The sequence below is a fragment of the Nycticebus coucang genome, chromosome 13, assembly GCF_027406575.1.
Source record: "Nycticebus coucang isolate mNycCou1 chromosome 13, mNycCou1.pri, whole genome shotgun sequence".
Lineage (NCBI taxonomy): Eukaryota > Metazoa > Chordata > Mammalia > Primates > Lorisidae > Nycticebus > Nycticebus coucang.
This window is the reverse complement of record NC_069792.1, coordinates 85,209,827-85,231,132: the sequence shown is the minus strand read 5'-3', so window position 1 is coordinate 85,231,132 and position 21,306 is coordinate 85,209,827. Positions and strand designations below refer to the sequence as shown.

General features: G+C 42.5%; 1 protein-coding gene across 5 annotated transcripts in view; it reads right to left on the bottom strand.

Moving 5' to 3' along the window:
- Positions 1-21,306, bottom strand: part of FER1L6 (fer-1 like family member 6) — a 166,324-nt gene that overhangs the window by 20,813 nt on the left and 124,205 nt on the right. For all 5 annotated transcript variants that reach the window (XM_053559093.1, XM_053559094.1, XM_053559096.1 and 2 more), the window contains 7 exons: positions 16,777-16,947; positions 15,871-16,031; positions 13,951-14,093; positions 10,478-10,566; positions 9,961-10,059; positions 5,164-5,405; positions 3,703-3,866 (listed from right to left, as the gene is read on the bottom strand). In XM_053559093.1, coding sequence (XP_053415068.1) covers positions 3,703-3,866; positions 5,164-5,405; positions 9,961-10,059; positions 10,478-10,566; positions 13,951-14,093; positions 15,871-16,031; positions 16,777-16,947 — 1,069 coding nt within the window. The remainder of the gene's footprint in view (positions 1-3,702; positions 3,867-5,163; positions 5,406-9,960; positions 10,060-10,477; positions 10,567-13,950; positions 14,094-15,870; positions 16,032-16,776; positions 16,948-21,306) is intronic.

Sequence of the window (21,306 nt, the reverse complement as noted above, 5' to 3'; positions counted from 1 at the left end):
AATGAAAACATGAATTATCAGATGGGATAATTCATGGGATACCACAAAAGCTGTCCTAAGTGGGAAATTTATAGCACTGCAAGCCTTCCTCAAGAGAATGGAAAGAGAGGAAGTTACCAACTTAATGGGACATCTCAAGCAACTGGAAAAGAATTCCAACCCCAAACCCAGTAGAAGAAAAGAAATAACCAAAATCAGAGCAGAATTAAGTGAAATTGAAAACAAAGGATTATACAACAGATCAATAAATCAAAAAGTTGGTTTTTTGAAAAGGTCAATAAAATAGATAAACCTTTGGCTAACCTAACCAGGAAAAAAGAGTAAAATCTCTAATCTCATCAATCAGAAATGACAAAGACGAAATAACAAATAACAACATCAATCAGAAATTCAAAAAATCCTTAATGAATATTACAAGAAACTTTATTCTCAGAAATATGAAAATCTGAAGGAAATTGACCAATACTTGGAAGCACGTCACCTTCCAAGACTTAGCCAGAATGAAGTGGAAATGTTGAACAGGCCAATATCAAATTCTGAAATAGCATCAACCATATGAAATCTCCCTAAAAAGAAAAGCCCGGGACCAGATGGCGTCACGTCAGAATTCTACCAAACCTTTAAAGAGGAACTAGTACCGATATTACTCAACCTGTTCCAAAATATAGAAAAAGAAGAAAGACTACCCAACACATTCTATGAAGCAAACAACACCCTGATTCCCAAACCAGGAAAAGTCCCAACAAGAAAAGAAAATTATAGACCAATATCACTAATTAATATTGATGCAAAAATATTCAACAAGATCCTAACAAACAGAATCCAGCAACACATTAAACAAATTGTGTATCATGACCAAGTAGGTTTGATCCCAGGGTCTCAAGGCTGGTTCAATATACATAAATCTATAAATATAATTCTGCACACGAACAAATTAAAAAGCAAAGACCATATGATTCTCTCAATTGATGCAGAAAAAGCTTTTGGTAATATCCAGCATCCCTTCATAATCAGAACACTTAAGAAAATTGGTATAGAAGGGACATTTCTTAAACTGATAGAGGCCATCTACAGCAAACCCACAGCCAATATCATTATTGAATGGAGTTAAATTGAAATCATTTCCACTCAGATCAGGAACCAGGCAAGGTTGCCCATTGTTTCCCCTGCTCTTTAACATTGTAATGGAAGTTTTAGCCATTGCAATTAGGGAAGAAAAGACAATCAAGGGTATCCATATAGGGTCAGAAGACATCAAACTTTCACTCTTTGCAGATGATATGATTGTATATCTGGAAAACACCAGGGATTCCACAAAACTCTTAGAAGTGATCACAGAATACAGCAGTGTCTCAGGTTACAAAAACAACATTCATAAATCTGTAGCCTTTATATATACCAACAATAGTCAAGCTGAAAAAAAGTCAAGGACTCTATTCCATTCACAGTAGTGCCAAAGAAGATGAAATATTTGGGAGTTTATCTAACAAAGGACGTGAAAGATCTCTATAAAGAGAACTATGAAACTCTAAGAAAAGAAATAGCTGAAAATGTTAACAAATGGAAAAACATTCCATGCTCATGGCTGGAAAGAATCAACATTGTTAAAATGTCCATACTACCCAAAGCAATATACAATTTTAATGCAATCCCTATTAAAGCTCCACTGTCATACTTTAAAGATCTCAAAAAAATAATACTTCATTTTATATGGAATCAGAAAAAACCTTGAATAGCGAAGACATTACTCAGAAATAAAAACAAAGCAGGAGAAATCATGCTACTGGACCTCAGACTACACTATAAATCAACAGTGATCGAAACAGCATGGTACTGGCACAAAAACAGAGAGGTAGATGTCTGGAACAGAATAGAGAACCAAGAGATGAACCTGGCTACTTACCATTATTTGATCTTTGACAAGCCAATTAAAAACATTCAGTGGGGAAAAGATTCCCTATTTAACAAATGGTGCTGGGTGAACTGGCTGGCAACCTGTAGAAGACTGAAACTGGACCCACACCTTTCACCACTAACTAAGACAGAGTCTCACTGGATTAATGATTTAAACTTAAGACATAAAAATATAAAAATGCTAGAAGAAAGTACAGGGAAAACTCTTGAAGAAATCAGCCTGGGCAAATATTTTATGAGGAGGACTGCCCGGGCAATTGAAGCAACATCAAAAATACACTAGTGGGACATGATCAAACTAAAAAGCTTCTGCACAGCCAAGAACACAGTAAGTAAAGCAAGCAGACAGCCCTCAAAATGGGAGAATATATTTGCAGGCTATGTCTCTGACAAAGGTTTAATAGCCAGAATCCATAGAGAACTCAAACGTATAAGCAAGAAAAGAACAAGTGATCCCATCGAGACTGGGCAAGGGACTTGAAGAGAAACTTCTCTGAAGAAGACAGGTGCACGGCCTACAGACATATGAAAAAATGCTCATCATCTTTAATCATCAGAGAAATGCAAATCAAAACTACATTGAGATTATCATCTAACTCCAGTAAGATTAGCCCATATCACAAAATCCCAAGACCAGAGATGTTGGCGTGGATGTGGAGAAAAGGGAATATTTCTACACTGTTGGTGGGAATGCAAACCAATATGTTCCTTTTGGAAAGATGTTTGGAGACCACTTAGAGATCTAAAAATCGACCTGCCACTAGATCCTAAAATTCCTCTACTAGGTATATACCCAGAAGACCAAAAATCACATTATAACAAAGATATTTGTACCAGAATGTTTACTGCAGCCCAATTCATAATTGCTAAGTCATGGAAGAAGCCCAAGTGCCCATCGATCCACGAATGGATTAATAAATTGTGGTATATGTATACCATGGAATATTATGCAGCCTTAAAGAAAGATGGAGACTTTACTTCTTTCGTGTTTACATGGATGGAGCTGCAACATATTCTTCTTAGTAAAGTATCTCAAGTATGCAAGAAAAAGTATCCAATGTACTCAGCCCTACTATGAAACTAATTTATAGCTTTCATATGAAAGCTATAACCCAATTATAACCTAAGAATATTGGGAAAGGGGAAAGAGAGGGGAGGAGAAGGGTGAGGATGGGCAGAGGGAGGGTAATTGGTAGGACCACACCTATGGTGCCTTTTACAAGGATACATGTGAAACTTACTAAATGTAGAATATAAATGTCTTAACATAATAAGTAAGAAAAGGCCAAGAAGGCTATGTTAACCAGTGTGATGAAAATATGTCAAATAGTATATAAAACCAGTGTATGGTGCCCCATGATTGCATTAATGTACACAGCTATGATTTAATAATAAATAAATTTAAAAAATAAAAATAAATGAAAATAAATAAAGTCTCACCTTTGAGGGTGAAGGGATGAGGTAGCTACATTGAAATTGTACATTTGTCAGGACTTTACACATAATTTTAAGAAATATTGAAAAAAAAAATTAATGCCAGGGTGTAAGTTCAAGCCAAAGGATAGAAAACCACCCCAACATAGATGGCAGCTGACTCAAGTCTCCTGAGCTACAGAAGGCTTAATGCACTGACAAGGCTTTAAATATTCTTGCTTCTCAGCAGAACCTCTGCATAAAGGGCTCAGATCACTTTAAGGCCCTTAACTTGAAGTTCACAACGTGACTCATTAGAAGACCATGATGCCCCTAACTGCCCCCAGGCCCCCACCTCCTACAGCTGCCACTTACTGTGAGTTCTTTGCTCTTAGCAAAAGGCCACCAGCCACGCACACGCTTTTGCTGGAAGATAGAGATCTTGCTCTCCTCGCTGGCGTTTTCAAACTTGGTGAGATCACAGGCTTTGGCAGACTTGGCTGCTCGAGGAAAACTATTGAGGTTCATTTCCAAGGAGCCTGTCGAGAGATGCCCACAGTTAAGGAAGGGTTTCTTAAAAGTAATGGAGAGCTTTTTGGTTGCCATGCTCATTCATCCACCCAACCATTCATTCATTCGCATGTTCACTCACTAATCATTCTGTCAGCACCATGTTGGATCACAACTGCATGCGAGGTGTTGGGAGCACAAATCTGACCAAGACATGTTTGGTGCCCTCAAAGGTTTATTCACATGGTAGCAGGTAGAAGACAAGGGCAGAGCTACCATATTTAACTTTCAAGGCTCAGGTTCAGGTGTCATCACTGCTGGGAACCTTCTCTGCTCCCTGAGCTCAGCTCCTACGGGTGGCTTAGTATTCCCCTGCTTTAGCCCTGACAACCCTACAAGTGCCCTCTTCCCCCCTGCACCTCCTTCTTGGTGTCCACTGAGGTCCTCCAGTCAGGAGCTAAGTCTTCCTGTCACTGTGTCTACCCTCTAGGACAGGGAGTGAATCTTAGTGGTTCCCGACACTGGTGTTCCAGTGAACATGAGGCAGAGTAAGGCACCAACTGCTGTGAGGGAGTTCGTATCTCTCGCTTTAACAACATTTTCCTATTACGAAGTCATATTTGTTAAATGTGGAAAATTTAGAGCATGGACATCAGCAAAAGAAAAAATGAGAATAGAAAATCTTTCCATAATTTGATCTTCCTGAAGTTGACGTACTGGTGCTCAATCCAGCTCTCCTCCCTTCCTCCCTCTCTTTCACCCTCCATCTTTTTCTTTCTCCCTCTCTCTCTCTGCCTGTCTAGCAGTATCCCTTCTCCTGGACATGAAAACGTGTATGTTACAGAACTGGATTTCCTTTTGCACTCCTGTTCCCCTCATCACATAGCCCCATATTTTGAACGGCTGCGGAGCTATTGTTTACCACATGCTTACTACACGTGAGGCACCAAGGTTGTTCTTTAGTTGCGTTAGCACATGTACAACTCCAGCACCCTCTGAAGTCTATAATATCACTGTCCTCATGGTACAACTGAGGAAAACGAAGGCACAAAGTGGATCGGGAATTAGCTTGGAGTCTAATGACTTCCTAGTGACAGAGCAAGATAAACTTAAGTCTGTTTGTATACGCAGTGGTTTGCCATATGGACGTGCTAGCACTTATTCAGACAAATCCCCCATTAATGGCTACTAGGAAGCTTCCTTTTTTTTTGGCTATCATAGACAGCTCTGAAGTTGTGATCCTTGTAACTGAATCTGGCCAAGCTCTCCAAAAGCTGAGACAAACCCCCTAACATTAACATGTGCTTGAAGAAGCCACTGGCTTACCCAGGAAGTCATCCGAGGACAGCCTTTCAAAGTCCCAAACCTGGAGCACCAGCACGGCAGGAGTCTTGCACTCCATCTTCTCTAAGGAAAAGATGTGCTCCCTCTTGGTGATGACCATTTGCTTCTCAGCCGGGAGGTACTGGAACGGAAACAGGAAGCGCCAATTGAAGTTGCCCTCCCCGGTCAGGGAGTTGTAGTGCACGTCCGTCTCCTGCCTGTCATCCTCCAGACCCTTTATCCACCTGAAGGAAGAATCAAGAGAACATAAACACTCGGGGGTCATGGTTCAGGCACCTGCATAATCAGGAGTGATGGAACTTAGTTTTAATGTGGTCATGGATCATAGTTTAAAAATTATCATATAGTTAGATGCAGACAGATGTTTCCATCTTAGTTTGAAAGAGCAAACGGGGGTCAAAGGAGCTGAAACAGAAATAAGGCAGATTCCAAGGCAAGGTGGGGAAGAGTCTTCAATCCTTTGTGTAGACCTGAAGCCCCATGCTGCAAAGATGGAAAGTTGAGGAAATATGAAGTGAAAGTGTAATCTGAGTACATGTCACACTGGAAGGTCTCTTTGTAAGGGGCGCTTCCTCTGTGCCTGAGTGTTGGAACAAGATGACGCACTACAAGGAGGCCTCTGAAACTCAGCTGGTGTAGACCTACACCTGTCAGGCCTGGGTTGGGTGGTGTAGACCTGTGCTGTCAGGCCTGTAATTGGCCCCCTCCTCCTTGGACATGGAAAGCTGGGTGAGCCTAGATTAGTGTGGCTGGAGGTAGCAGGTCACCTGTACCCATCTGGGTTCCAATCCTACCTTGATGCTTACTAACTGTGCAGCCACAGCCAAGTTATTGACCTTCTCTGTGCCTTTGTTTCATCTATAAACTGGAAGCGGTAATAGTACCTAGCTCATAGGGTTGTTCTGAAAAATTACAGAAGATGATATCTGAAAATCTTTGGGTACTCCAAATTATCTACAATGTTCTTTCTTTTTGGTATGATCTGGTCTTTTTGCTCCATCTCCAGAATAATGTAAGTTACAATTAGTATGTTTTCCCCTAGTACTTTAACTATGGTGAATTAGTTAATTGATAAAATAAGTACATTTTACTCAAATTAATTGATAATCCAAAACCACTTGCTTTCTGAAAGCTGACATCACTTCTGCACAAGGCAGGGAAGGGGAGAATGAAGACCTTTCTCTTCACAGAGGAGTGGTCCCACTCGGGGCAAGGACCCAGTCACTTCGCTACAAGTGGTACCCACTTGGCCAATGTATGTGTGGAGTCTGTTCTCAGGCAAAGAGAGAGCTAGAGGCTGGGGGAGTGATGAGGGGAAAACAGACATGGTCCTTGCTACATGGAGCTCTAGTCACGGGGGGAGGAGAGAGAGGGATGGAGTGGGGTGGCAGAAGTCACCAGAGATGTGGAAAGGCCCCGTAGAAGAAGAGGTGAGGATGCATCCTAAGGAGAGGTGAGGATGCATCCTAAGGAGAGGTGAGGATGCATCCTAAGAAGAGGTGAGGATGCAACCTAAGAAGAGGTGAGGATACAACCTAAGAAGAGGTGAGGATGCAACCTAAGAAGAGGTGAGAATGCATCCTAAGAAGAGGTGAGGATGCAATCTAAGAAGAGGTGAGGATGCAACCTAAGAAGAGGTGAGGATGCATCCTAAGAAGAGGTGAGGATGCAATCTAAGAAGAGGTGAGGATGCAATCTAAGAAGAGGTGAGGATGCATCCTAAGAAGAGGTGAGGATGCATCCTAAGAAGAGGTGAGGATGCATCCTAAGAAGAGGTGAGGATGCAACCTAAGAAGAGGTGAGGATGCATCCTAAGAAGAGGTGAGGACAGATCCTAAGAGAGATGAGGCTGCATCCTAAGAAGAGATGAGGATGCATCCTAAGAAGAGGTGAGGATACAATCTAAGAAGAGATGAGGATGCAATCTAAGAAGAGGTGAGGATGCATCCTAAGAAGAGGTGAGGATACAATCTAAGAAGAGGTGAGGATGCAATCTAAGAAGAGGTGAGGATGCATCCTAAGAAGAGGTGAGGATACAATCTAAGAAGAGGTGAGGATGCATCCTAAGAAGAGGTGAGGATGCAATCTAAGAAGAGGTGAGGATACAACCTAAGAAGAGGTGAGGATACAACCTAAGAAGAGGTGAGGATACAACCTAAGAAGAGGTGAGGATGCATCCTAAGAAGAGGTGAGGATGCATCCTAAGAAGAGGTGAGGATGCAACCTAAGAAGAGGTGAGGATACAACCTAAGAAGAGGTGAGGATACAACCTAAGAAGAGGTGAGGATGCATCCTAAGAAGAGGTGAGGATGCAACCTAAGAAGAGGTGAGGATACAATCTAAGAAGAGGTGAGGATACAATCTAAGAAGAGGTGAGGATGCATCCTAAGAAGAGGTGAGGATACAATCTAAGAAGAGGTGAGGATACAACCTAAGCAGAGGTGAGGATACAACCTAAGAAGAGGTGAGGATACAACCTAAGAAGAGGTGAGGATGCATCCTAAGAAGAGGTGAGGATACAACCTAAGAAGAGGTGAGGATACAATCTAAGAAGAGGTGAGGATACAATCTAAGAAGAGGTGAGGATACAATCTAAGAAGAGGTGAGGACAGATCCTAAGAAGAGATGAGGCTGCATCCTAAGAAGAGGTGAGGATGCAATCTAAGAAGAGGTGAGGATGCAATCTAAGAAGAGGTGAGGATGCAATCTAAGAAGAGGTGAGGATGCATCCTAAGAAGAGGTGAGGATACAATCTAAGAAGAGGTGAGGATGCATCCTAAGAAGAGGTGAGGATGCAACCTAAGAAGAGGTGAGGATACAACCTAAAAAGAGGTGAGGATAGAACCTAAGAAGAGGTGAGGATACAATCTAAGAAGAGGTGAGGATGCATCCTAAGAAGAGGTGAGGATGCATCCTAAGAAGAGGTGAGGATACAATCTAAGAAGAGGTGAGGATACAATCTAAGAAGAGGTGAGGATACAATCTAAGAAGAGGTGAGGACAGATCCTAAGAAGAGATGAGGCTGCATCCTAAGAAGAGGTGAGGATGCATCCTAAGAAGAGGTGAGGATGCAATCTAAGAAGAGGTGAGGATACAATCTAAGAAGAGGTGAGGATGCATCCTAAGAAGAGGTGAGGATGCATCCTAAGAAGAGGTGAGGATGCATCCTAAGAAGAGAAAAGACGGCTGTGTGGCTGGAGAGCAGAGAGCCAGGGGAAGTGGGTTGTGGGATGAAGCTGGAGGGTAATCCTAGGGGATATTACAGGGTATATTTAGGAGTTAAATCTCTATCCAGAGAAAATAGAATATAATCAAAGAGGTTTAAGTACAGGGTTGACATGATTAGATTGTATTTTGGAAAGATAACAGAGAACAAATTACTGGAGGGCAAGAGAGAGTGTGGCGAGCCCAGCTCAGAGAGTAACTGGCACAGCCGAGATGACAGAGGAAAAGGTCACAGGGGCGTGCAGTGTCCCAGCCGAGATAACAGAGGAAAAGGTCACAGGGGCGTGCAGTGAGAAGGGAGAGGATGGGCAGTGCCTATGGCATTTTGAGAGGGAAAATGGACAAGAGTTGATAGTGAGAAATGGAGAAGTCGGTGAGGCAGGGTTCTGTGGATTTGGGCCTCCTGACACTGACTTGATGACGGTACTAGTCCCTGAGATAAGAAGCCCTTGAGGAGAGACAGTGTGGGGTTGTGAGATCATCATTCTGGTTTCAGGCTTGTTGAACTTGAGGTGCTACTTTTGAAAAATCCAAGAAGACAGGCACATCTGGAAAGGACTCACCAAGAACAAAAATCAGATGACGATGAAAGCCATCAGTTATTTGAACCACTTTATTTAAGTGAATAGTGGATGAGAAGGGGAGTAAGATAAAATCGCATGAGATGAGAAGGACACAGGACAGCGCCATGAGCTGTTTAACCCCTAGACAAAGAGAAATGAGCTTTCAAAGGCACCGAGGGGCTAGAAGGAAACCAGAAAGGTGCTGCTACAGAAGTTAGGGCCACGAGGCATTTCAAAAAGGAGTGGTCAGCTATGACAAATGCTCCTCTAGGGCTAGAAGGGGAGGACTAACTAATTAAAACAAGAACTAAAATGAAACAAGACTATTAAATTTAGCAATCTGGGGGAAACTGGCAGCCTAGGGAGACCCGCTTGGGTAGAGTGTAAGGGAGGAACCAGAATCTCCTTCACTACATTTTAATAGGCTAGAATTCTGGAAGTCTCCACCTTACCGAGAATCCTTCCCTATTTTAAACCATAGTAAAATACCGTTTTTGAAGACACTTTAATATTTCCTGAATTGGTAGTAAGACAGCAGTTTCAGAGCATCTTAATTCTGCTTTTTAAAATCCTATTTCTTTGGGGTTATCTCCTTTGTTTTTTTTTTTTTTGGAGAATGAGTCTAGGTCTCCCTGTGGACATCGTAGTTTCACAGTAACCTCAATCTCTTGGACTCAAGCGATTCTCTTGCCTCAGTCTCCCAAGTAGCTGGGACTACAGGTGCCTGCCACAATGCCCAGCTATTTTTTGCTGCAGTTGCCACTGCTATTTTAGCTGGCCAGGGCTGGGTTCAAACCCACCACCCTTGGTACCCACTGAGCCACAGGCACCGCCCAGTAATACAAATATTTGACAAAGAAAGTGTTCTTATCTAACCGAGTGTGTAAGATGGGCTCCTTCCCTGGGGTGTGGAATGTGGCATTGATCTGGTTAGGGTTTAAAGAGCTGAGGAGGGAAAAAAAGGAAGGATGGAGTTTGTGGACAATCTTACCCTTTAACATAAATATCGCTTGATTTTTGCCCTGTGAAGATATTCTCATCTTCTAAAATGACATCTTCAGTATTCCAGATCGTCACCCTCAATTCATACCTGGGACGAGGGAAGGCAGCATCAGGTTGATGACCTTGAAAGCTGAGTTACCTGATGTCTATGTGGGTGTAGTATTGATTTGGTCCATAAGCTTCCTTGTGTTTGCCAAGTTCAGGCAGGCCAATACTCAGGGTCTTGGAACCAAGTATCCAAGCTAGAGTTCTCAGAATAACTCTGAGAAGATTTTCCTTCTATTAACTAGTATTTTTCAGATGAGAAACCTGAAGCTCAGAAGCCCCTATCTTAAGACAGGGACCACATTACTGCCACTGCCATCACCCACCTCTGCTGTAACTGGTCAGGTGGAAAGTGAGGCTATGATTACCAGGTAACCTGCCAGACACCAGATAAAATGTCAAGAACTTTTAGTCTGCTGCCATGGTCTCTTCCCCTCAGGGTGGGGCTGCAGCTGACTTACCCTTTGGGCCGTCTTGGCGAAATGTCAACGGGAGGTCCAGGTTGAGGCATGTCCTTGGGGAACATGTCCACCCACATCTGCAGGCGGCCCTTGTTAAGAAAAATGACCTCTTTTAGTGTTGGAAGAGGGTGGAGGCGTGGGCAATTGACCATTCGTGGCTTTAAAGGATCCTCTGTTAGAAATGTGTATTGGGTACAGCTTGGTGGCTTTATAGATGTTCAGCATAATGGTGACAAAAACAGAACTTACTTTTATTTATTTTAGAAATTATAGCATAAGAGCAGGTGAAAAGAGAGGAAACCCTTGCTGAAAACCTGCTAGGTGGTAGACGTAAGTGCTAGGTATCTGACAGTCATCTCATGAACTCTTGTGATATCCTCCCTGGGGTAGATAACAGGTGAGAAACATCCTGCCCGTGCTTACACAAACAGAATGTAGCAGGATCTGTTTTCAACCCTTGTCTGTTGACCCCAGAGACCCTACTTTTCCTATAAGCTCCCAAGGATTAAAAGGACAATAATAACGTCTGTCAGCAATATCACGCTTCTTCATTTCTGATGTACCTTAACATCTGTTAATGCTCACCCAATCACGTTTCTGGTTAACCCATAAAGAAATCAAGGCTCAGAGAAGTCAACAAAGTTACCTGAAGTTCTGTGGCTAATTAGTGAAAGAGTAGGGCCTCCCATCCATTGCTTTGTCCATATATGATACTTTACCCTGTTGGAAGGGATTTAAGACCCCAGATAGGGTGAATGCCTGGTGGATCCGTGCTCAGCTCTGCCATATACATTCTGAGCACTCCATTGGCTCAGGCAGGAGTAAGGGACTTGGTTCAGGATGACCGGGGGAAATTGTACAAGAAGGAGGGGGTTTCCACCAGAGCATGAGGGATATCCAGCTTTGGGTAAGGGAAGGGCTTTGGCTAGAAAAAACAAGGCTTTTCAGGGTAAGGGAAAAAATGTAACCAAAGGTTTAATATTTGGGAAGAGAAGAATCAATCCAATGGAGACTTAGGGAAAAGCATTCTCTAAAGATACATTAATATACACCCTAATCAAAAGCTTCATCTGATGGGAAAAATGAAAGATCCCAGAAATCAAAAGATTTCGAACATTTGCTAGTGAATTTCAGGGAACTATCATAAGCTTCTCAACACCATCTTTTACACATGCTATTGTCAGGTTACCTCCCCCTCCCTGCTGGGACAGCAGGGCAGGTATTCCCGTCCTGCTATAATTGGGCTGTCATTATTTGCCCAAGTCACACAGTAAGTGAGTCCAAAGCTGGGACAGAAGCCAGCATGGGGTTGGAGACAGAGTTAGGAATAGAGAAAGCTGCCTTTCTCCATTAAATCCCAGCTCCACTTCTTACCACTGAGTAACTTGGAGCAAGTTACTTAAACTCTCTGAACCTCAGTTTCCTTATACTTAAAGAATCATATTAAGCACATCACAGGGCTGTGTTAAGGAATCAGAGGAAGGTGACCCACATATCTATTTAGCTAGGAAAATCCTGGTGTGTGTCCCTTGTACCACTGGAATTATCAATAGTACCCTCATTCACTCTCACGACGGCCTCAGTCTGGATAGATAATTCTATGGTCATTCTAAATAGTGTAGATAACTTATGTAAAAGGCCGAGTACATGGAAGACTCTAAAAAAAATTTTTTTTCTTCTCTTCCCTTCTGATTCCTATCTCAGCTCTCCAGTTATTTTTCTACATGGCTTCTTTCTTCCAGTTCTTCAAGGTAAGCCACCACCTATTGCTTCTCTAGGAAAACTGTGTGGTTAATAAGTTCTGCGGTGACAAACAGATTTTGGGTAAGGGCTTGGGATTATCAAATGGATTTTAAATTTTATATTTATAAAGAAGAAGCTCTTATATATATAAATTTATATATATAATTATATATATTCTTCTTTTATATATAAAACTATTATCTATTTTAAATATATAATTTATATATATAATTATATATATATTATTTTATATTATATATTTTAAATTATATATAAAGGTTTTATATATAAATTTATATATATAAAATTACATATATTCTTCTTTTATATATAAAAATATTATATATTTTAAATATATAACTTTATATATAAAGTTTATATATATATATATATATATATATATATATATATATATATATATAAACTCCATGGGTCCTCTCTACTGGTCCCAAATTCCTTCTACTCTTCTCTGGGAAGAGGGAGAGGGAAGAGCTGGAAAGAATCACACAGTCCCTCTCAAGTAAGTCACTGAGGGTTAGGTCACCCTCTTTGACCACTACATTCAGTCAAGGGAACATCACAGCACATAAAACTCTCTGTAAACAAGGTAATACCCTAAATGTTTGGATATTGTCAAATAACCAGCATTTTACTCTAGCCTGGGGAGAAATTTTAATTTTTTCTGGAGAGTGCACCTGGGGCCCATGTTTTTCTTAATAGGTTAAGAGGTCTATACTACCCAAGTGACCCTCAATTGACAACAAGGGTCACAAAGCTCTATAAAGATAGAGCTGGCCTAATAATAATTTTATATATAAAGAATATATATAAGAATATATAACTTTATATATAAAGTTATATATTCTTCTTTTATATATATTTTATATATGTAAATATATATAAACCTCTTTATATGTAATATATAAATAATATATAATATATATTAATATATATAAATAATATATATAATATATATTTAATATATAAATAATATATATAATATACATAAATAAGAATTATATATATTCTTCTTTTATATATATATATAAAATTTTAAATCCATTTGATAATCCCAAGCCCTTACCCCAAATCTGTTTGTAACCACAGAACTTACTTTTTTTTCCAGTGGATTGCAGCCAGTTAACCACAGAACTTATTAACCACACAGTTTTCCTAGAGGGAGAGAGAGAGAGATAGGGTCTCACTCTGTTGCCCAGGCTGGCCTCAAACTCCTGGGTTCAAGCCATTCTCCCACTACAGCCTCCCAAGCAGGTGTTTTATGTGTGATAACACATCACCACACCCAGCTCAGATGGGTTTTGAAGTTTCTCAGATGATGGGATTCTTTGAAAAGATTTTAATAACTCAAATTATAAAGAAGAAAAAGCAGTAAGCCCCAAACTAACTCTGGTCAGGACTTCTCCAACCCAGCATTGTTGGCATTTTAGGCTGGATAATCCGCTGCTGGGAGGAGGCTACCTGCGTATTGTAGGATGTTTCATTGAGCAGCACCTTTGATCTCTACCCATTATTTGCCAGTAGCACTCCCCACCAACTGTGACAACCAAAATTGTTTCCAGCCATTGCTAAATATTCCGGAGGGGGAGGGGTGTCAAAACCGCCCCTGGATGAAAGCCATTATGTTTGGGCACACAGATTAACTTTTAGGATCAAAGCCGCTTTCCTTGGGGATGAACACTCGCACCAGGCCAGACCATCTCGCCCTCTACCTGCTCCATTCCTGGCTTATCCTTGTGGTACAGCGGCCGAGTCTCTATGTGCTCAGGAACCAGCCTGCACCCGACTCCGGGGATATCCTGCCAGGAGTGTAACACCTTGAGGGCCAAGTGCTCGTGGGACTCCACAGACTCATCTGCAGGAAAGAAAGACAAAGGAAGAGACTTGTCAGATGTGTGTGCCTGCAGGGACACAGGTGACAGGCCGCCAGATGTATTGTAAAACACTTCTCTTAAAGGTTTATTTAAGTATACCACCGATCAAGGAAAGAGAAAAGACAGCAGACAAGAAAAGGGAAAAAGGCAGAATGGAAAGAGATGGAGAAAGAGGGGAGGGAAGGGGCAAGAGATGGAAAGTTCAGAGAGAGGAAAACGAGATGAGTTCACGAGAGGACCTTGACAGTGGTCTTGGCTCTGGAGTTGGGGGCTCCCTTTACCCCTACGTCAGATTCCTCCGGAGTCTCTGTATAACAAGCTTGGATTCCAGGTATGCAGAGGGTATGCTTTTGGAGATATAAAACTGTTTGCTAACATTACACAGAGAGGGCCTGGGAAATCGGGGTAGCCCTAAGCAAGGTAGGGAAATGGGCACAGTGTGTGTTTACGTCTGTCCTTCTGGGCTGCTTGGGGTCTCCCTCCCACTGATGCCTGCCCATGGGAAATGTTCTCTCCTCTGTCATTCTACAAAAAAAGGTAATTTGTGGTGGAAATAAAACCCTCAAAATAAGACAAAAATTGTTGAAAGAATAAAATCTTCTTGACCAAGTTTAGAATGACCAAGTTTGATATAAGAAACTTTAACTTGGCTTTTAAAAATGGAAACACAAACAAAATCTCCTGATAGCAACAATTACAATTGGGAAAAAATTGATAGGGATGAACAAGTGACCTATGAACTAAATATTTGTTCTAAAGTTTCATCTTTTGAGAACTTGTCTTTTGAATATAACTTCTTACTTTTAGTGGGGAAAAACAAGTAATTGTTCCATCATAAAGTGTAGAATATCAGCTAAGGAACTAAATTGGCTTAGTGGAATGGATTGTGAAAAAATGTTTTTCTCAACAAAAATCAATCAATATGTCATTATTGCACCATCTAAATAGCCATAACTCTACCTATAAGAACCTCCAATAGGTTCTTAGGGTCAAAAAGACAAGGTAAAAAACTTGAATGTCAAAGTGGTAGTCAACATCATGTCAAAATGCCCTTGTTCAGGCTCATTGCATCAAAAGTACTGACTCACATAGAATTCTTAAGCATCAAATGTGTGGGTGTGACAGCACAAGACGTTTTCTGTATCATTATGTAAAATTGGCTTTTTTCTCATCCTAAATTTATAGAAGCTTCTCTGGGATCTTGGTGGTGTGTCCCCTGACACTTATGTAGAAAATCTACTTCTTAGTGTTAAAATAGGATAGTTATTGGTATATTTATGAAGTAATTTGGGTGTGTCCAAATATACATATTTTATTCCTTTTAAGGCTACTGCCTACCTTCTGACACAATGACTCTACTCCTAGGGTATACACTGTGGAAACAAAAATGCACATTGAACACGGAAGTCCAATGTGTAGCACTGGCACTACAGAAAAATGAACACAATGTAAATAAATGGCATAGCCATAAAATGGAGTATTATCATTATTTCCAAGGACCAAAGAGAATCATTATGATCTACTGGAATTAGAAAAAGCACAGACCAAAGCTATGTGTATGATACCACACATGTGCAAGGAAATACGCTGGCATGCGGCGTGGCTCTCTCTGAGTCTGAGTCTCATTATCCCCCTCCCTTTGTCATACTTCCTACTATGACCAACATGACTTTTATAATTAGATGTCCCTCTACCCCCTAGCCAAAAATGCCACTAGAACGAGGATTTTTTTTAAAAAGAGCAACATCAAGGACTTGCCAGTATCCTCTTCCGTGAAGACAGTTTTTCCAGAAAAGACCTGATGTCCTATTTGTATTTTCCCAACCCGAAAGTAGGGTCCGTCCAGCTTGTTGTCTTTGCAGAGCTTGGTGAGGATTTCAGTGGGCTTGGACGTGTCTCTCCACGCATTGTACCCTTCTCTGGAAAGCGGAAGGAACACAGATAGGCTGAGGCCGGTCTTGTCCTTGGAAGACACACCTTCAGGTCCCCATTAAAATGACCACCCAAGTATAACCTGTGCCATTTCCTTCAGGTTTAACTTGCTATTCTATACACTTGAGGCTAGAGTTTTTGCTTTGCTTTATTTTCTCTCTTTTTGGTCAAACACTTCTGTAGATACACAGTTCGCATAAAAGACAAGACTTCCGGGCAGCTTGAGAGAAAAATCCTTTGCAGAATTTTTGTTTATTTGTTTGTTTTTTAAGTAATGTACCTTTCTTCTAAAAAAAAAAGAATTGAAGTGAAATTTGCATGAGGAAATGAGACATTCCACAGAAAGTGCTTGGTTATTAAAAGCACACCATAGTGTTAGTTATATTGAGCTGGGATACTGGTATTTGTGTTCTATTAATCGTTCTTCTGCTGGGATCATTCTCTCCCAGGGAACCCTGACCACCTGGCACAGCAGTCTGAGTGAACACATACAATCTAGCTCTTGGCTCTTTAAGAACTTGCCCTTGGTTCTAAATCAGAGCTGCCTCCCAGCCCCACCAACCTTCAGGTGCACTGAACAGTTTCCTCAAACCAGCCTTGCTAATATGGAGCCCATTTGCAGTATTAAAGCTGATCTGGTCTTCCTAGAGATAGATGATTGAGATGCAGAATCCAAAGCCCTAATGCTGTGGCTTCAGAACACCAAATGTCTCCACAGGAAGGGGAACTTACATTTCATACTGACTCTGCAAGCCGCAGATGGCTCGGTGTTTGCTATAGAAGCGGTTCTCCAGGTCAATCTTGGTCTCACCAATGAGGTCGTCCGTCCCAATCATATCATGGTCATAGATCAGGACAGTCAGCACTGACTCCTTTGGGAATGTGGCCTGGATCTCAAATGACCTGTGGTCCAAGCAGAGGCTTCAGGAGTCAGCAACATTTGGTGGGACAGAGAACTGTTCCCAGCCTCACTTTAGCCAGCCTACTGTTCATATGAACTCACCAAATGCTCAAAAGGCAGAAATTTATTTGGTTAAATTTTTCATTGAGGTACAACCAATTTCCAAGTCCTTTGTCAATTACCGATAGCCAATAATCTCCCCTCTCATGGGCCACGTCTTGTAGTCTTCAACTAGGGTGACAGCATGATAGACTGGGCTGGGGCTTGGGTCTCAGACAGGACTGATTTCCATTCCTGGTTTCAAGCCTGCAACTTTTTGGTTGTAAGACTTTGGAAAAATTATGTAATCCGTCTTAACTTCCTTATCCTCCTCATGGGAATAAACATGTCTTCTTTATAGTTTGGCGTGGTGGTCAAAGGCAACATTGTTCTATATAACATGTATTTTACTTCCAGGCCTTCAACTAATACCCAGTACACTGTGATTCCCCTCCCCTCCCATTGTTGTGTCCACAAGGAATACCAGCTGGATTTACTTTAAATGAAAACCCTGTTGAGGTTGGAAAATAGTAAAAACAGAATTGCAGAATTGGAGTGTGGTCTCTACAAGACTCTGAGCCCCTTGAGAACAGGACTTGTTTTTTTTTTAATCTGTGCATTTCTGGAGCTTGTACTCTGGGGAGTACACACTAAATAAATGTTCCCTTGAACTGTGGGGAACCTCAGAAATCACCATACCCAATCCTGTCATCCTTCAGACAAGGAAGCTGAAATCTACAGAAGACAGTGACTTGCCCAGATCCCAGCTCAGAACAGTCCAGGATGAGTGCCAGGTCCCTAACTCCTAGTTAGGTGCTCTTCCCACGACACCACACCAGTGGCAGGTGTCCCAGGAAACAGTAAGGCCTTTTTCAATTACCGATAGCCAATAATCTTCAGACTTCCTGTAAGAATGGATTATCTGTGTGACAGGGGTCCTGCATTAGGCTGATGCTTTGGAATTGAATTTTGAGTGAAACCCTGTATTATAGGAAAATGCCTTCCTGAAAACAAAATCAGAGACACACCAGTGTTTCTGCAGCTGTTCTGGACTCTGACCACTTTGGATGGACTGGGCTGGAAGCAAGGGACGGAAGGAGGCAGGAAGAAGGAGAGGGTGGGTCTGTTATTTCTTTGCACGTCCACAGGCCTGTCTGGGGAGGCTGCCCTCAGGGTCAGACCCACTTAGCCCTGACACTTGCTCTCCAGCGTGGCAAGGACAGCACTCACAGCTCGCCCAGAGCCAATTAACCCTCCTCTCAGGAAAAGCGGAAGAGACGCTGGGCAGCTCCTGTGATCGTAACTGACAGAGTCAGCCATAACAGGCCATGGCCATCATTGCGCAGGAAAGAAATAATCTGCGTGTCTTCCATATGAAGGCAATACCGCCTCTCTGGGTGTCAAGGTTTGGATACTAAACTGTAATTGATATTCTGGAGGGAAGTCTCTAGCCACCTACCCCTGACAAATACCTGCAATTAGTTGACTTTAAGTCAGGAGTTTATCTTTGATAATCTGGGTGGGCCTCATCTAATCAGTTATAAATTCTTATGAGCAAAACAATAACATCATAATAAAGAGCAAAAACAACGTATATGGTTATGGGTTGAATTTTATCTACCCCCCAAAGATAGGTATGTTGAAGTTCTAACCCGGAGTGTCTCAGAATGTGACCCCATGTGGAAGTGGGGTCTTTGCAGAGGTAATCGCGTCCTAATGAGCTCATCAGGGTGGGCCCTCATTGATGCGACTGGTGACACCATGCTCAGAGGGAAGACAATGTGAAGAGACACAAGGAAAAGGCCCTGGGAGGATGAAGGCTGAGACCGTGGCCACAAGTCAAGAAACCCCAAGGAGCACCAGCCAACACCTGGGGCCAGGAGAGGAGACTGGAGCTGACTTTCCCTCACAGCCCTCAGAAGGAACCAGCACGGCCAATGCCAGCCCTCCGGTCTCCAGACTGTGAGAGGATACATCTCTGCCATTTAAGCCACCCAGTTTATGGCACTTTGTGAAGGAAGAGGAGACTAACACACACACACACCCTACACAGCCTGCTGGTTCTCTTTCTGGGGCAGACCTGACCCACACCGCGGCTCTGTGTATCAGGAGCTCCCTCCACCCGGACTTGGCAGGACTGCTCCCTAGAGCACCCGCCCCTCAGCTCCACCCCTGACAACCGCCAGCACTCAGGTGCCCTCCTGGCGTCTTCACAGGACGTGGGGCATTCCATGGTCATCGCTGTTTATTTGATTTTCTCTCAATGTTCACAGACACACTGAAGGGACTGACTGTGGCCTGGTCCCCACCGTGTCCCAGCACCTAGCAGAGCGCTGACACATGCTGGATTCTCTGTAATTGTGAGGAATGAATGAAGTTCTGCAGCTGGACAGGAAGAAGAAGGGCACTCCATGGCAAGGGCACCTTGAGGGGGAGGCCTCCCGGCATGAATGAGCGAGGGGAGGTGGGAACTGGTTTAATCACCCACGGGTGGGCTCCTCCTTGGAATTTCATTCTTCTTTATGGGTAATTGTCAAGGCAGTGGAAACAATGGGAAACATTCTGGCAAACCTGAGAGCACACCAAAGCCTGTGAGGAGCCACCAAAGCCTGCAGACACATTTCCCTCAAGATAATGCAGAGAGGCAGGGTCCCATTAAATCCCTCTGAGAATTAGCTGAAGTTTTGCCCATCCATCCATGCCTCCCACAAATACTTACTGATCACCTGTCATGTACTAGGCCTTATCCTAGGTGCCAAGGATGTTGCAGGGACCAGATCCAGTAAGTTCCTGCTCAAACACACCTTGTACCCTAGTAGGGAGATGGCAGGTGGCCCATAAACACCCAGAGGCCAGGACACAAGGAGGTGGGGGGATGTGACAGCTTCACAGGGACACCAAGGTGGGGAGGATATAAGGGGGTACTTTCTGGACCCCAGGTCAGTCAGAGGAGGCCTCCCACTCTCCCTGTTGGAACACTATAAAATGATGCTGGCAACTTTTGTTCCTGAGTAATGATTAGGTACACATCCAACAAAACCCCCACTCCTGGACAGCTTCTGGAAGAGGCTCTTATTTGTGTGACCATGTGACATGGGTAATAAAATCAGTCTGATTCACCGCACCAAGGTGAAAACAGCTAAAGTGACTGCCAAGCACTTGGCACCCTGAAGTGCTGGTTACATAAATGGCAGGTAATGCTAAAGGTCACTCTGGATCCGGGAAGCAGCAGTGAGAATCCCCAGAACCTTCATTCTGATCGTTCTCATTGATCTGGACAGGCAAGATCATTCATTGCCTCATTTCCTCAGGAACAGTAAGATGGAAGAGGCTGGTGCTAATTAAAAGTCAGAGGGTCTGAAGTGATCACAGACACGTAAATGAATTTAAATGAGGCTGACGGGGAAATTTTATGCCATGCTCCTAGTTACTTAGGCATAAAAACGAAATTAAATACACTGAGGATGTACTCATTGCTGAAATGATGTCCCAGCAGTCAAGGAAAGGCACTAATGTGCTTGGAGCATCTATTGTGTGCTGGTATAGGCCATCTGTTAGGTGATTTACAGATTTAATCTGCTAAAGGAATCTGAATCAGGTGTCACTGTGGTTGCTTTACAAATGAGAAAAAATAGGATCAGAGAAGTTAAGACATCTGCATAAGGTCACACAGCTTGTATGGGGCAGAGTGAGACCCAAAGTCCAAAGTTGATGCTGGCCTGTTGCGCAAACTCAAGTAGGAACCACCACTGTGTGACACGCCCTGTTGTAGGGTCACTGAGGTGAGCTGGAGAATGCCTAGCTGACTGACATGGATGTAATGGATTTGAACACTTTGCAGGAAAACAAAACAACTAGAGGACAGAGTTCAACTTTTGGACCTCAAGGGTCAGCTCAAATGATGGGGAAAAATCCCTTTAGTAAGAGCAAAAGGGCCAAACACCTGTGCCCTTCTGTACCAGTTACAGGCTGTGTGAACTTGAATACTAAAGGAAAAAAATCCCTTTAGTAAGAGAAAAAAGGCCAAACATCTGTGTCCTTCTGCACCAGTTATAAGCTGTGTGAATTTGAATTCCTTAACCTCACCTGACCTTGGTTACCTTGTTTATAAAAAGGAAATTACCTCTCTGTACAGACCTTCAAAGTAGCTGTTAAATACAAGCCCTAGAAAATGGCTATTAGTAAACTATGGGTATAAAGGTTACCGTGTTCCACCAAATTCCTGAAGGGACCATGGAAAGACTTGGACTCTGCTCCATGAACATAGGTTTGGATGGCTGTCCTCCAGAGAAGTCAGCCTTTAACTTCCTCCCGCCATTTCA